At 44.4% G+C, this 16035-nt stretch overlaps 2 protein-coding genes and 1 pseudogene across 4 annotated transcripts; 2 read left to right on the plus strand and 1 right to left on the minus strand.

The window, feature by feature from the left end:
• Window positions 1–702: 702 nt before the first annotated feature.
• ccdc157 (coiled-coil domain containing 157) lies at window positions 703–6646 on the minus strand. Of its 3 annotated transcripts, none has more exons than XM_061816706.1 (11): window positions 6315–6646; window positions 6072–6222; window positions 5343–5991; window positions 5182–5259; window positions 3671–3763; window positions 3422–3591; window positions 3157–3333; window positions 2917–3085; window positions 2691–2830; window positions 1344–1453; window positions 703–1250 (listed from the first exon to the last, which is right to left on the minus strand). In XM_061816706.1, the coding sequence occupies exons 1-11, from the start codon at window positions 6554–6556 to the stop codon at window positions 989–991; spliced, it is 2241 nt and encodes a 746-aa protein (XP_061672690.1). In that variant the 5' UTR covers window positions 6557–6646; the 3' UTR covers window positions 703–988. The 3 variants fall into 3 exon arrangements, with proteins under 3 accessions (XP_061672690.1, XP_061672691.1, XP_061672692.1); XM_061816708.1 differs by having other exon boundaries at window positions 982–1250; window positions 1344–1485; XM_061816707.1 differs by lacking the exon at window positions 3671–3763.
• On the plus strand, window positions 2211–2329 carry LOC133500102 (5S ribosomal RNA; annotated as a pseudogene).
• On the plus strand, window positions 6646–15932 carry sf3a1 (splicing factor 3a, subunit 1). The gene is made up of 16 exons (XM_061816704.1): window positions 6646–6770; window positions 6883–6959; window positions 7457–7563; window positions 7661–7865; window positions 7956–8207; window positions 8284–8358; window positions 8437–8587; window positions 10366–10562; window positions 11491–11608; window positions 11692–11999; window positions 13232–13480; window positions 13559–13766; window positions 13850–14001; window positions 15000–15101; window positions 15195–15266; window positions 15421–15932. The coding sequence occupies exons 2-16, from the start codon at window positions 6915–6917 to the stop codon at window positions 15520–15522; spliced, it is 2343 nt and encodes a 780-aa protein (XP_061672688.1). The 5' UTR covers window positions 6646–6770; window positions 6883–6914; the 3' UTR covers window positions 15523–15932.
• The last annotated feature ends 103 nt before the right edge of the window (window positions 15933–16035 follow it).

The raw sequence follows: 16035 nt of genomic DNA on the forward strand, positions 1-16035 counted from the left end.
CATGTTAATCCCGTGATTACATTTAGTTAAAAATAGTAATAGACATTTTAAGCAGTTTGACACCTTTAAGGCAGCACGGTGGGGTAGAGCGTTGGCCTAACAGTTCTGAGGACCAAGGTTCAAATCTCGGCCCTGGTTATGTGGCGTTTGCATGTTCTCTCCGTGCCTGTGTGGCTTTTCTCCGGGCACTCCGGATTCCTCCCACACTCCAAAAAACATGCAACATTAATTGGACGCTCTAGATTGTGACAAGACAAATGTTTGTCTTGATGTGCCCTGCGATTGGCTGGCGACCAGTTCAGGGTGTACCCAGCCTCCTGCCCATTGACAGCAGGGGTAGGCTCCAGCACTCCCCGTGACCCTCGTGAGGATCAGCAGCAAAGAAAATGGATGGACGGATTTACTATAGATTAGACTTTTACCTCTGGTAACTCAAATGAATTAACAACATATCTTAATAATAAAAGAGAGTGAATTGATCCTCCAGAAGCATGACTCCTCTGAGGGCTTGTGTTTCCATGGAAACTCATTCACCATCTATGTAAAGTGCTATAATTAGTCCCGAGATCAGTAAATTCAGTGTCATACAAACCAGCCGCCTCCTGAACAGGAGGAGATATTTTTGAGATTGTTGTGAATATTTATAGGTTCACGTCATGAGGAACGTTAATTATTTACAATTGACACCCTAGATCGCAGTGAACATATAAACAACAAACTCGCACCCAAACTGTTACACCACCACAGTGCCACAATTTATGTTTAAAAATGACTCACACAAAAAGATGAGGACTTTAAAAATCCTACTGAATGGATGTTTGTGCTAATTCATACTCAAACCCCAGAGATGATGATGATGATGACAGAGGGCTTGCTGCCTTGCTCATGGGCCACTCTGCATTTTAGAGCAAAGTTAAGGCGAATCATGAAAAACTCTTTACCAAATTAATTATGAGCTTGATTCAAACAGGGCTCCAAAGTCCACGATTCATTTTTTCCTCAGTTTTAAGCTCCTGCTTTGAGGAAAGTTGGAGGTTTTGTGCGTGTTCCGTGTCTGGGTTCGAGCAGCAGCGGATGTGATGTTGAAGTGAAGGGTTTGAAGGGAAATACTCTGAGGTGTTGAGGAGGTCACACGAGCGGGTGACACATGATCCGCGCCGCTATTTGACAACCAAACACGTTCGACTCCGATTTCTTTTTCACATCTGTCATTGTATCCCGACCACGCTGCCCTGCTGGTCTGCCTGTTACTGGGGTGAGGCAATAAAGGAATGGCAGAAAGAAAAATAGGATGATCATCATTTACAAAAATCACTGGAATTATGACTTTCCGTTATACTCACCAAGGTCTCCTTTGCATCGGCGTTCGGCAGTCCAGTTGGTCCACAGGTGGGCTGGCTGGAAAGAAGCTACACATTTGCAGAGGTGAGCTTTCCTGTTGATGAGTTGTGTCCTGTGGATCCGAACAAACTGTTCTTCGAAGGCCTGATTTTGATTAACATTTGGTATCATTAGTGAGGCATAACCACAATTAGAAAGATGGAGGTATGCACTGGAAAGGAGAGGTATGACGATTAGCCGAAGTAAAACGGAATATATGTGCGTGAATGAGAGGGGCGGAGGAGGAAGAGTGAAGCTCCAGGGAGAAGAGATGGCGAGGGTGGACGACTTCAAATATTTAGGGTCAACAATACAGAGCAATGGAGAGCGTGGTAAGGAAGCGAAGAAACGGGTCCAAGTGGGTTGGAACACCTGGCGGAAGGTGTCTGGTGTTCTATGTGACAGAAGAGTCCCCGCTAGGATGAAGGGCAAAGGAAGCAGTACGACAGTTGGCAGAAATGAAAATGTTGAGGTTCTCGCTTGGAGTGAGCAGGCTGAAATGAGCTCACTAGAGGGACAGCCAAAGTTGAATGTTTTGGAGACAAGGTTCGAGAGTACAGACTTTGATGGTTTGGACATGTCCAGAGGCGAGAGAGTGACTATATTGGTAGAAAGGTGCTGAGGAGGGCGCTGTCAGGCAAACAAGCGAGAGGAATAACAAAGAAAAGTTTGATGGATGTTGCGAGGACATTGTGTGTTCGAGAGGAAGATGCATGAGATAGGCTTCGATGGGAAAATATGACACACTGTGGCGACCTGTAACAGAACAAGCCGAAAGGAAAAGAAGAAGAATGGCATGTATTTATGCAATCAATGTGATCTGCAAAACGGCTTACGGCCATGCTACCCTGAGAACGCCCGAGCTCGTCAGATCTCGGAAACTAAGCGGGTTTGGTCCTGGTTAGTACTTGGATGGGAGACCGCCTGGGAATACCAGGTGCTGTAAGCTTCTCTCAACGGCTAAAATGCAGAGGGGTTGCGTCAGGAAGGGCATCCGGCTTAAAACTGTGCCAAACAAATGTGGATTCATCTGACATGACACGCTGTGCCGACCCCTAATGGGACAAGCCGAAAGGAAAAGAAGAAGAAGAATGTGCTCTAGAAAACGATGATACCACTGTGATCTGGGCAAAGCAGAGGAAAATGACAGATCTTCACACTGCAACGTTTTTGAATTTCTCATGTCACTGAAATAGTAACCAAGCACATTCAAGAGAAAACACGTACAATGTGGCGCTTATCCACATTAGGACCCTCCAGCCTTGTTGGGTTCTGTGAGTGCCATTCAGGTTTTGCTGAGGTGGTCCTACCTTGACATCGTTTTGTTGCGTTGTCTCCCTCAATTTTTCGAGAGTGGCGTGGAGGGTCGCATTCTCCTTCTGGAGCACTCCAATGCGAATGCAGTTCGCCTGCAACTGCTGCTCCATATCCAACAGCACATCGCCCGTACCTTGTAACGATTCCAAGAACCGATCGGTCAAAAAGGGATTATTTAAGCGTTCCCGGCAAGGGAACGTCCCCACGAATGGTTCATACTCTGCGGTTGGGCGTGAGCCAGGGGGCTGAGTTCCGGGAAAGCCACCAGCAACCTCTCGTTCTCTTCGAAAGATTTCACACTCTCCTCGAGCTCGGCCACGCTGCCCTTGAAATTGTCCAGTTGTGTTTCTAGCGTCTGCTTTTCAGTTTGCAGCTGGGAACAACGGTCCTGTTGGGAAAGAATACCTGTCATTTAGTGGTATGCTCCGTTGATTATGGAGGTAGCGGCTTGAGTACGACCTGCTGTGAAGTGAGCTGCGTTCGCAGTTGTTGATTATCCTCTGACATCTGCTGCAGCTGATTGCGGAGGTGAAGCTCCCGTTCCTCTTTCCGTCCCAGCTCTTTCTGCAGCTCCTCGCACTCTTCATCGAGAGCCTCCACTCGCTGCAGAAAAGACTTTTGCTTCGTTTGGAGCGTCTGCGCACATCGCGAGAGTGATGTCAAATTTCGCCGGTCTGAAGTCCTGGAGAAGGAAGCAAATTACTACGCGCGACTGCGGGCTGACCTCGTGGTGGCGACACGCGCTGTGGTACTTTGCCTTCTCCTTCTCCAGAAGTAGTTCAGCCTCACAGAGTTGACTTTCAAACTGATGGATTCTCTCTTGTAGTTCACAGCAAGTCTCTTCCTTTATGCGCAGTGTTTTGAGTTTCTCTTGCAAAGAATTCCGTTGACGCTCTAAGAAAAAAAATCCACATTGGAGGGGTGCCACAGGGTGAAAGATTTGATTTCTGAGCTGGAGACCGTCTCAGCTGACTTTTTGGCGAGCCTCTCAGACATCCATCCAACCATCCATTTTCTTTGCCGCTTATCCTCAGTAGGGTCACGGGAGTGCTGGAGGCAATCCCGGCTGTCAACAGGCAGGAAGTAGGGTACACCGTGAACTGGTTGCCACCCAATCGCAGGGCACGTGGAGACAGAGAACAGCCGGACTCACAATCACACCTAGGGGCAATTTAGAGTGTCCAATTAATGTTGCAGGTTTTTGGGATGTGGGAGGAAACCGGAGCGCTCGGAGAAAACCCACGCAGGCACGGGGGGAACACAGGCGGGGCCAGGATCGAACCCTGGTCCTCAGAACTGTGAGGCCAAGGCTTTACCAGCTAATTCACCGTGCTGCCTGGTTTAGATCGTATATGGTTTATCCATCTGGATGAGATAGTTTTTCCACTTCAAAAATCAGCTGGTAAAGCATTGGCCTCACAGTTCTGAGGACCCGGGTTCGTTTCCAGCCCCGCCTGTATGAAGTTTGCATGTTCTCCCCGTGCCAGCGTGGGTTTTCTCCGGGCACTCTGGTTTCCTCCCACATCCCCAAAACCTGCAACATTAATCCAGCCAATCCCGGCTGTCAACAGGCAGGAAGTAGGGTACACCCTGAACTGGTTCCCAGCCAATCACAGGGCACATTGAGACACACAGCCGCACTCACAATCACACCTAGGGGCAATTTAGAGTTCCCAGTTAATCTGTGTTTTTTTGGGGATGTGGGAGCAAACCGGAGTGCCCGTAGAAAACCCATGAAGGTACGGGAAGGATATGCAAACTCCACACAGGCGAGGCTGGGATTGAACCTGGGACCTCAGAACTGTGAGGCCAACCCTTTCCAGCAGAGCAACCGTGCTGCTTCTGAGACATCCATCCATCTATCTATCCATCCATTTTTTCACCGCTTATCCTCACAAGGGTTGCAGGGAGTGTTGGAGCCTATTCCTTCTGAGATGTACAGTCTTGATAAAAAAATAAAAATAGAAAAGAAAACATTCACTGGGCGGCATGGTGGATCAGATGGTAAAAGCATCGGCCTCACAGTTCTGAGGTCCCGGGTTCAATCCCGGACCTGCCTGTCTGGAGTTTGCATGTTCTCCTCGTGCCTGCGTGGGTTTCCTCCGGGCACTCCGGTTTCCTCCCACATTCCAAAAACATGCAACATTAATTGGACACTCTCAATTGTCCCTAGGTGTGATTGTGAGTGCAATTGGCTGTTGTCTGTCTCCATGTGCTCTGCGATTGGCTGGCAACCAGTTCTGGGGGTACCCCGCCTCCGGCCCGTTGACAGCTGGGATAGGCTCCAGCACTCCCCTTGACCCTCGTGAGGATAAGTGGTGAAGAAAATGGATGGGTGGAAAACATTCACACTCACATTTACACCTATGGACAATTGAAAGTCTTCAATGAAGCCAACATCCTTGTTGAATTATCCGGAGAAAAGCCAAGATAGCCACAGAATGGCCCGGATTGGAATTTTAATAACTTATATATTATTCTTACCAAGATCTTGCAGTCTATCTTGCTGTATTGCTGCTTCTTCTGTCAGATCAGAATAACTCTTCTTGAGGGATTCATATTCTGTTGCAAAGGAAATTGAACATTAACAAACGTTTAACAGACGTTTTCTTGTCGCCTCGATATGATTCATGCCATCGCCTCACCTCTCTTGAGTTTCTGGTACTCATCTGACAGCCTCTGTTCGCTTCCTTTCACGGTCGCCTGTGCTTCCTCCAACTGAAGAATTACGGATTTCTGTTTTTCCACGTCTTCCTTGAGTTTTGTCTGCGCAAGTTCCATGTCGCCCCTTAATTTCTCCCGATCTGCTTCCAACGCTGCCAGTTTATTTGTAAGAGGCTCGAATGTACGGCGCACATCTTGTACATGTTTGGTCAGTCGGCGCATGTCTCTGAGCTGCTCACTGGCCCACTCCTTAACATCAACTGGTGTCATTGGTCCTACAGTGTCCTGCGTGGCGACTAGTAGCGGGTGCAAAGAAGAGGGCAAACCTTCACCCTGGAGAAGTTCTACCAGAACATTGCCAGTCTTTCTTATCGAGGATTGGGCTTCATGACAAGCGTTGCAAGGCGCGGCAGGGGATTCGTCTGTTTGACAGCTTACGGCGTGTGTGCCAACTTTGAGAGAACTTGGTGAGCTGGGAGTGGCACTGAGGGGTGTATCATCATCATCATCATCATCATCATCTGGCGAATACCTGAAGCTCAGAGGAGAAACGTCATGGGCACACGTCGTCGCTACACTCTCATCACCAGTTGACATCTCAGTTTTTGGCTTTTCATTGCACTCCAATGTCTGACAAATGACACAGAGAAAATAATTAAGAGACAAAGAAGGGATTGACTACTTCTGATGGAATTTGGAAGAGCTTTTACCTTCATGTTTGCAAATTGTAGTAAATGGCGCCAATAGTCCTTCGCAACAAGTCCTATTGACATGAATTCTTTTTGATGGGCTCGTTGATTCCTGTTGCTGCTGCTCAGTTTGACAACATACGCATTGGACGCTTGTAGAAGAAGTAGTAGTCTTATTTGATTACAAAGAGCATACGTGTTATGTTGCAGGGTATATTAGTTGAAAAATACACATTTCTGAACATGCGCTGAGCGTTTAATTACCTATCTATCACTAACTCAAGTAAAACAAGGTGAGCGTGCTGATTAAATTCATCCTCTTCATCCATAAAACTGTACTGCTCCAGATCCAAATCCAGATTACAGGAGAGTTTGTCCGGGAATTTCCACGAGAAAACACGCACCGGGCCAGTTGTGGTAAAGACGTCCGCAATTGCGCACTGAAGGTCGGCGACATCTTTTTGGAGGCTTTCCATGCAGTCCCGACGACCTAAGAACTGACACATTGTTTTTTTTATTTATTTATGTTTTTTACAAAACACAATTTCAGTTTTGCACTGAGAGCGGAGCAGTCGACGCGAAAGGGAGTTGCTCGTTGATGTGTCGTTTCCCGGACAACGTGACAGATACGCACTCCAAGTCCCAGGGTGCTTTGCGCGCGCTGATAACTCCCGGAAGTAATACGTCGCCATCTAAGTGTGTTCGCAGGAGGACCACGCAGTAAGTATTCAATCACAAAAGTTGTTTTGACACTTATTTACTACGCATTTGATCGCATTGTAGAATAGTTCAATCTAATTAAGATTCTGAACTATATGATTCTGTGTCTTAGGTGAGTTTTGAGTTAATTAAAAAGACGCAGCCATGCCGCCTGGCCCAGTTCAAATCGTCCAGCCGGAGCTCAACAAGGTAACATAGCATTGCTAGCTTAGCCGATATCAGCAAGTGACCCAACCTTCATTTTGCATTGAGTTACATGATGTGTTTGTATCGTAATATTGGTTAGTAAGCATTGGAATAACTTCAATTTTCAAGTGGCTGTTTGAACATAAAGAATTTATATTTTTTATGATATAATTTACGGCACCTCCAACAACTGTCATTCATTCGCAGATTAGCATTAACGTGGCCAGTTTTCATTCTTTAAAAAAAAAATTCATGGTAAAAAAAACTACAAGGGATTTGTTTTAATAGTTATCTGTAGTTGTAGACGATGGCCTGCTTGCTATATATATATATATATGAAATATATAATAACGCACCTCCCGAACGCGAAAACCTGTTTGTGATGCCTATATAGTAGCCGGGTTGTTAAAATTGTATAATGTATTGCCTTTCCTGTAATATTCAATTGAAAGTCATATCTCATTCATTTTTAATTGGAAAAATATACGTGCGCTGTACAGGTTGATGCAGCTGAAGAAACTCCAGCAACAAAACCTATTGTTGGGATTATATACCCACCGCCTGAGGTCCGAAACATTGTTGACAAAACAGCCAGCTTTGTTGCCAGGTTGGTTTCTAAATACAAGTGAATTAAAGTCATTTTCTTCCAATCGAGATTGTTATTATATTCTTGAAATACTTAATCATGTGTTGCCGCTTTTCAGGAACGGGCCCGAATTTGAAGCAAGAATCCGTCAGAATGAGATCAACAATCCCAAATTCAATTTCCTCAACCCGAATGACCCGTACCATGCTTATTACCGACATAAAGTCAATGAGTTCAAGGAGGGTAAAGCCCTGGAACCATCAGCAGCTGTGCCAAAGGTTATGCAGCAGACCATGCAACAAACCCAGCAACTTCCTCAGAAGGTACGGCCGTTTTGGTATTCCAGGTGTTTTTATTTGATTTTTCCAATTAGGGATATTTGCATTATTTTATTGTCCTGTGGTGATCAAAAGGTGCAGGTGATCCAAGAAGCTATCATACCCAAAGAGCCACCTCCTGAGTTTGAGTTCATCGCTGATCCTCCATCGATTGCTGCATTCGACCTGGATGTCGTCAAGCTCACTGCGCAGTTTGTTGCCCGGAATGGCCGTCAGTTCCTCACTCAGCTAATGCAGAAGGAACAGAGGAACTATCAGTTTGATTTTCTACGCCCACAACACAGCCTTTTCAACTACTTTACCAAATTAGTCGAACAGTATACCAAGGTGGGAAAAAATGCCTCATCTCGTTCTTTTACAAATAATTATTGTTTTGCTAAATGATGTCTTTCTTTCATTTTAGATTTTAATTCCCCCCAAAGGGCTGCTGATGAAGCTTAAGAAAGAGGCCGAGAATCCAAAAGACGTTATGGACCAGGTAAACAATTAGTCTTATTATTATTGTTTCTTACTTAGAGGGTTTAACAGCCTGTTGTGTATTTAAATCAACTATCAGGTGAGGTACCGAGTCGAGTGGGCAAAGTACCAGGAGCGTGAAAGAAAGAAAGAAGAAGAGGAAAGGGAGAAGGAACGAGTAGCGTATGCTCAAATTGACTGGCATGACTTTGTTGTGGTGGAGACAGTGGATTTCCAGCCTAACGAGCAAGGTAATACACGCAGTAGAATTACTCCTAGCTAGTGTTGTTTAAATTTAAAAAAAAAAAATATATATATATATATATATATATATGACTTTACGATACCTGCATGATGTATCACAATATTATGGTAAAGGCTCCATCACACCATGACGTTCTGGTCTACGTTATCTGAACATTTCAATCGTTCTATTTTTCAGCGTTCTCAAATGAGGATAACACATCTGGCGTGTGATTAACGTGTGTCTAACGCATGACTAACGTGTGTCTAATGCACGAGAAGCGTGTAACAGCGACCAAATAAGATAGCCCTAAAAACCATTAGCGTGTGCTAATGTGTCACTGGCGCGCAACGAGCGATTTGTCAACTTTAGACGAGCGTGTTGAGCGTGTGACTAACGGGTGTATAACGACAGAATAGCGTTTTGCTGGCGTGTAATTTTTACAGTGGAACGGGAACGAAAACGGAAAATTCATGGTCACTTCAGTTGTTCTCGTGAGTTTGAACAGTCAGCATCATGCTGCCTAGACGGAAAAAGAACACTAGGAGGAAGAACACGTCCGAGACGTAACGCACCATGTGACACCCGCAGGAGACCCTAAACACCATGAAAACCCCAGTGATGACGTTCCGACGGTAACAAACGATAAGCCACAACCAAGTAACGCTAGAGTAATGACTAACGATAGCCAAACACGTGCAACGCTCGGCGAACGTTAGTAAAATGTTCCACGAACATTCTTGAACGTTCTGCAGCGTTTAAAATTAAATGCTGATGAACGCTGGTCTTGGTGAGAACATTTGTGCGTGTTCAAAACTTTTTTTCTGGACCGGCGTTCTCCGCCGATTCCCAGCGATCATTGACGTTCACTAGCGTTCAAACAACGCTCTTCTGGCGCTATCCCGGCGACCATGGGCGACTACCAACGTTTCTTCAAACGCTATAGAACGCTTACCAGAACGTCATGGTGTGACGGGGCCTTAAGAAATGATAAATCTCGGAACTTGAAAATTACTTATAAAAAAGTATTTTTATTGGCCAGTGGACGAGATATAAAAATGTTGTCTATGTTGCGTTGACGGATGAAATAAAAATTCATCACGGTAGTTCAGCGATGGAGATATTCTTAAATACAGTACAACTTCGGTTCTCGACCACAATCTGTTCCAGAAGGCGGTTCGAGAAGCGATTTGTTCGGAAACCGAATTGATATTTCCCACGTCTGCTTTCAGAGGCTGCGTTATATACAATAACAACGCGCGTCCTGGATGAGCTGGTAGGGTCGCGCGCGTTATCTTGTTTCTGTTTTCTTTCACGGTGTGTTTGAATTCACAATAACAACACGCATCGTGGGTCAGCTGGTCCGGTCCCGCGTGTTATGTTATTTCCGGGTTTTGTCGCAGGTGTTCGAGTACCGATTTTTGGCCGAAAACAGAACCAAAAAAAATTTCAAAATATTCATTTGAAAACCGATTTGTATGAGGATGGAGATATTTGAGAACCGAGTATTCACTGTACTACTGAACATGTGTGGCCATTTATCGCTTTGTATACTGCACACGCTTTGGCGCGTGAGAAAGGTGCCGCTCACTACAGAGTTGGAGAGTGCTCTGGCTTACAGGCACACAGTTTACTCCTTGCAGCAGTCTGTCACTGTCGATAGCAATAACACAGAGTTTTGTTTTCTTTTTGACGCCAAGACTGGTGTACGTCAGCCCTACCTATGCCTGAAACTGAATGCAATTTGAAGGTTGCAGCATAACGCTAAAAGCCAATCTTTCCCAGGGCACTTCCCCCCACCCACAACCCCCGAGGAGCTCGGTGCCCGCATCCTCATCCAGGAGCGTTACGAGAAGTATGGCGAGAGCGAGGAAGTAGAAATGGAGGTCGAAAGTGACGATGAGACTGATGAACGAGAGGGACGCCCTACTAACCAGGCCCCGCAACCGGATCAAGACACACAGGTCCAGGATATGGATGAGGTAAGATGCTTAAAAAAAAAATTATACATCCTTCTCCCACAAATGTGGCTCATTGATTGAAAATTACGTTAAAATACTGTAACAAATGAATATAATGTAATTTCTGGCCTACAGAGCGCACCTGATTATCAGACTCACCCAGTACATTTGTAAAGGAAATACCATTTGGTACATACATACGCCGCAGCTGTGTAAAAGCCGCAAGTGCCCACATTGAAACACAAAATATTTACAAAGAAAGACGGACATAGAAAGAGTTTTCAGTTTTAATACCTTACCTTATCTTAGCTTAACATAGCGACAACACGGTAGCATGAACAGGGCTGGTTTAAAAAAAAAAAAAAAAACAAAACAGTAGTAGCTACACAGTAGCAACACGGTAGCACAACATTAACAGGGCTGGTTGGGGTGGAAAAAAACATACCTAGATCACTGAGACGCGGCGGTAACACAGCACCAAGACGCTAGCGTGGCGCTAACAAGGCCGGTTAAAAAAAACATATGGGTAAAAATCACTGAGACACTGCAATAACACAGCAGCAACACGCTAGCACAGCGCTAACGCTAGCCCAGCGCTAACACAGCCGGCGTAAAAAAAAAAAAAAAACACGTACCGGTAAAAGTCACTTCCTCGGCACATATATTCCACTGGCCTCACTCTTACCTATTCCGCTTAGTGCCCCCTTGCGGCCGTTAGGAAAAAATGCACACATTAACTGCATCACTGCATAAGGCGCGGGGTTGAAAGCGTGTGAAAAAGGTTGCAGCTTAAAGGCCGGAAATAACAGTACTAATGTATTATAATAATCATCTTGGTGCTGCAGACCAACATATTTTAGTCTTCAAAGCGAATGATTTCTTATTCTCACATTGTACAATGAACAAAGTAGATGTACCGATGACGTTTTATGGCAATCTTGCTTTCTAGGGATCAGATGATGAGGATGAAGGCATGAAAACGCAAGTGCCTGCCAGCAACCCAATGCCGCCCCCACTGCCCCCAACTCCAGACCAAGTTATTATCCGTAAAGACTATGATCCGAAAGGTAAGGGCTTCCTCCTCATTAGGATGCCATCGGTATGGTCAGCGTTTCCAGCGTATGATGATTTGATTCCATAATTTCACCAGCTTCTAAAGCGCCAGCGCCAGTCGTTACTTCAGATGAGTATCTCATCTCACCCATTACCGGTGAGAAGATCCCAGCCAGTAAAATACCTGAGCACATGCGCATCGGTCTGCTGGATCCACGCTGGCTGGAGCAAAGGGACCGCAGCATCAGAGACAGGCAGACTGAAGATGAGGTTTATGCTCCCGGAATGGACATCGACAGCAGCTTGAAGCAACTGGCGGAGAGGCGTACGGATATCTTCGGTGTGGAGGAGACGGCCATTGGTAAGAAGATTGGAGAAGAAGAAATCCAGAAGCCAGAGGAAAAGGTGAGTAGAGTCAAGGGCTCATATTGAATACCGTGATTTCTCGAGTATAATACGTCCTGAAGTATAATGCTCACCCCCAAAGTTGACCTAAAATCAGGGAAACCCTTCTCCCAATGTACAATGCGCACCACCAATTTACTGCTATCCATTTGCAGAAAATATTGGGAATTATCTGTATTTCTATTTTGCTAGTTTGTACTTTTATTGTTTGTACTTGTATTGTTTCTCAAAAAATCGTCCGTACAACAATCATTAATAATAATTTTTGTGCATGTACTGATGCAGCTGTAATATGTATGTCGGGACAGGCCACAGGACACGGTTATCCTGGTCCCTGTGATTGTCAGAACAGAATCTCTCAACTAACTAAAATAAATCCTGCAAAATAACCATCGCAGCTACCTTTTGTGCATCACTGTCAAACTCATCATTGATGAATTGGTCGAGTTCTGGTGCTTCCTGCATTCATGAACGGCGATCCCATCTTATCATCCTCTATGCCAACCATGGCGTTGGTGAAGAAATATTTTTTGAATCCCAAGAGTCTTGGTTCCCTTTATTTCTCATTATCAGCGCTTTGATGGGAAGGTCCATCATGCTAACAGCGGAGCCTCTTGGCCCCGTTCGGTTACAATCTCTCTTCATAGCGTCAGGTCGCGATCAAAATGAAAGCTAAAACTATGTAGAAATGAGCGAAATAGGCACTTTTAAAAAAGGTGAGCATTTTAATCGTGTGCGCTATCCTTTTTTTTTTTTTTTTTTTTAATGATCGTACTACGTAGTTTCAGCTCAGGTTGTTTTGTTTCCGGAGTTTTGAAACATTTCTTTTAAAAGCGGCTGCACAACTCGCCCTTGTGGTCGACATTTTTTGTCTTTGTTTAAGTTGAAATAAACTCACGGGCAGTCGTTTCTGATGTTTGGTGCAGTAGCATGCTACTTTTTACGCTAACGGTCGTAAAATACAAAACTTCTCCCCCGCCCCCTCCGTTGAGGTGAGAGTTCAGAGTTCACGTAGTATACCTGTTTTATTTACCACTCTATGTACCTGTATACAACTATACAATGTGATTGTATATTTTATTTTTCATCCATACCTAAATATAATGCGCTCTAGTGACTTTTTGAAAATATTTTTGGAAAAAGTTGTGCATTATTTTTGAGAAATGACAGTATGTATTGTATTTATTTAAAAAAATATATATTTATTTTTCTCTCTCTCTCTCTCTCTTCAGGTCACTTGGGATGGCCACTCTGGAAGCATGGCACGCACCCAGCAAGCGGCACAAGCCAACATCACCCTCCAAGAGCAGATTGAAGCCATTCACAAGGCCAAAGGGCTGGTGGGAGAGGATGACAATAAGGAGAAGATTGGGCCAAGCAAACCCAGTGACACTCACCACATGCCTCCCATGCCGTCGTCTGCGCCCATTTTGCCTAAGCCCAGCCCTCCGGTGGCTGCAGTGCCCCGTCCTCCCACTACTGTAAGTTGTGCACACGAAAAGAAGATTCGTATTGGATGACTTTGTTGCTTGACCGCAGTCCGCTGTGCTGGTTTGCAGGTGGGACCCCCGGTGCGCACCACGCTTCTGTCAGCCGTGCCTGTGATTCCAAGGCCGCCCGTAGCTCCCGTTGTCCGCTTGGCTCCGGGACAAGTTTTAACACCAATGCCCCCTATGATTCCCGCTCCTCGCATTAACGTGGTCCCCATGCCGCCGGCGGCACCTCACATGATGGCGCCCAGACCGCCTCCCATGGTCGTTCCAGCGAGTAAGATACGTGCTTTCTGTTAGAAGGACTGCTTGTTACGCTGTATAAAATTGCAACCTCGTTTTCCCACCGTTTCCATCCAGCATTTGTTCCTGCTCCTCCTGTTCCACAACCGCCGATTGTTCCCGCACCGCCATCCCATCCTATGGCGCCTCATGACGATGAGCCAATGAACAAGAAGATGAAGACAGAAGACAACCTTATTCCCGAGGAAGAGTTTATTCGCAGAAATAAGGTCCATCATCTTAGTTATTTGCAGTTTAGCTTTCTTTCAAAATCAATATTTTCTTTGGCATACTGCACTACACTACAAAATACTCCCACAAATGTGGCTCATTGATTGAAAATTACGTTATAATACTGTAACAAATGAATATAACGGAATTCCCGGCCTACAAGAGCGCACATGGTTACAAGGCTCACAGAGTACATTTGTAAAGGAAATACCACTTGGTACATACATACGCCGCAGCTGTGTAAAAGCCGCAAGTTCGCACATTGAAACCCACATTGAAACACGAGATAGTTACAAAGACGGTACACAAAAAGAGTTTAATGCTAGCGTGGCGCTAACGCTAGTGCTAATGGTAGCGCCACACTAAAGCTAACGCTAACAGGGCCGGTTAAAATAAAACTTAACGGTAAATATCACTGAGACGCTAGTAACACAGCACCAAGATGCGAGCAAAGCGCTAGCGCACTGCTAACAGGCTCGGTAAAAGTCACTTCCTCGGCACATATATTCCACCGGTCTCATTCTTACCTTTTCAGCTTGAGTGCCCCCTTGCGGCCATTAGAAAAACTGCACAAATTAGCCACATCACCGCATGAACCGCAGGGTTGAAAGCGTGTGGAAAAAGTCGGAAATGATGGTAATGTTGCAAAAATGACACTGAAAAAACACTTGCAAAGCCAAATTTTTTATTAAAAATGTGAGTATTAACATCAAAAAGCAGAAATTTTTCATAAAATTGCGAAAGTGTACGCATTTATGTTATGTAAATCCAAATGAATGGTAACATTGGAAGTGTATCAATGTTCGAATTAAGTTTTATCAAGTGATACAAATTTACAATTGAGATGTATAATTGTATTTTACACAATCATAATTTTTCAATGGCATACTTGTCAACAATAAGCCAATCTTAGTTTTAGGACTCTTTTGCTGTGGCAACGTAATTTTTTGTCGTTTTTTTTTTTTTTTTTTTTTATTGTTGTGTTGCTTTTCTTAAGGGTCCCGTGGCAGTTAAAGTCCAGGTCCCCAGCATGCAGGACAAGACCGAATGGAAGCTGAATGGCCAGGTCCTCAATTTTACTGTCCCGCTCTCAGACCAGGTAATCAGTGGGCTCTTTGTTTGTTTTCATTCTTTCAAAAACATGCCTTCTCAACGCTTGCTTAATGGGTGTATAAATATAATTTCTCCTCAGGTGTCTGTTATTAAAGTCAAAATCCACGAAGCCACAGGCATGCCGGCAGGAAAGCAGAAGTTACAATACGAGGTAAATTGACCTTGGGAAAAACAAACTGATTCTTAATTTTCAAACGAAGCGGTCACCATTAAAAACAGCATGGGTGATAATTCATCTATCAGCCCAATTCACCCAAATGTAAATATGTATGTGCGGCGGACTAATCTGAAGCTCTTTTTTGCAGGGTATTTTCATTAAAGACTCCAACTCTCTGGCTTATTACAACATGACCACCGGTTCGGTCATTCATTTGGGATTGAAGGAGAGAGGCGGAAGAAAGAAATGAGCCTCCAGAAAGAAGCACAAGATTTTAGGATCCCATTTTCAAGTTGGATATTTTTTACCTTATAAATAGGTTTCCAATTACGCCATCTTGTGTGTCACCACCACCCTTAGACCAATCGGCTAAATTAACGATAGAAAAAAAACTTCACGCTTCACCTGTGTTCGTTGACCTCTACGACACACAAGATGGCGGAATTGGAAACCTATCGATCCATTGTCACAATTTTATCTTTATCATTTTCATTGTCATTGTTTTCAGTATTGTGGATGCTGTAGCTTGCTTACCTAAAGGCAATGTTATTTGAATTACTGTAAGTCAAAGTACAACATATTGTGTTCTTTTAAATTGATAACTGGATTTTTCCACATGGTGCATCTTCACTTAATAAAGACAAAAAGAGCCCAATCCTACTGGGATTTTTTTTTTTACTTTACCCAAGTACAATGAATACAGATAGAAGCCATGTATACACAAATTAGACATAAATCAATGCTAACTGTACAGTAAAAAAAA

The sequence above is a fragment of the Syngnathoides biaculeatus genome, chromosome 4 (genome assembly GCF_019802595.1).
Source record: "Syngnathoides biaculeatus isolate LvHL_M chromosome 4, ASM1980259v1, whole genome shotgun sequence".
Classification (NCBI taxonomy): Eukaryota; Metazoa; Chordata; class Actinopteri; order Syngnathiformes; family Syngnathidae; genus Syngnathoides; species Syngnathoides biaculeatus.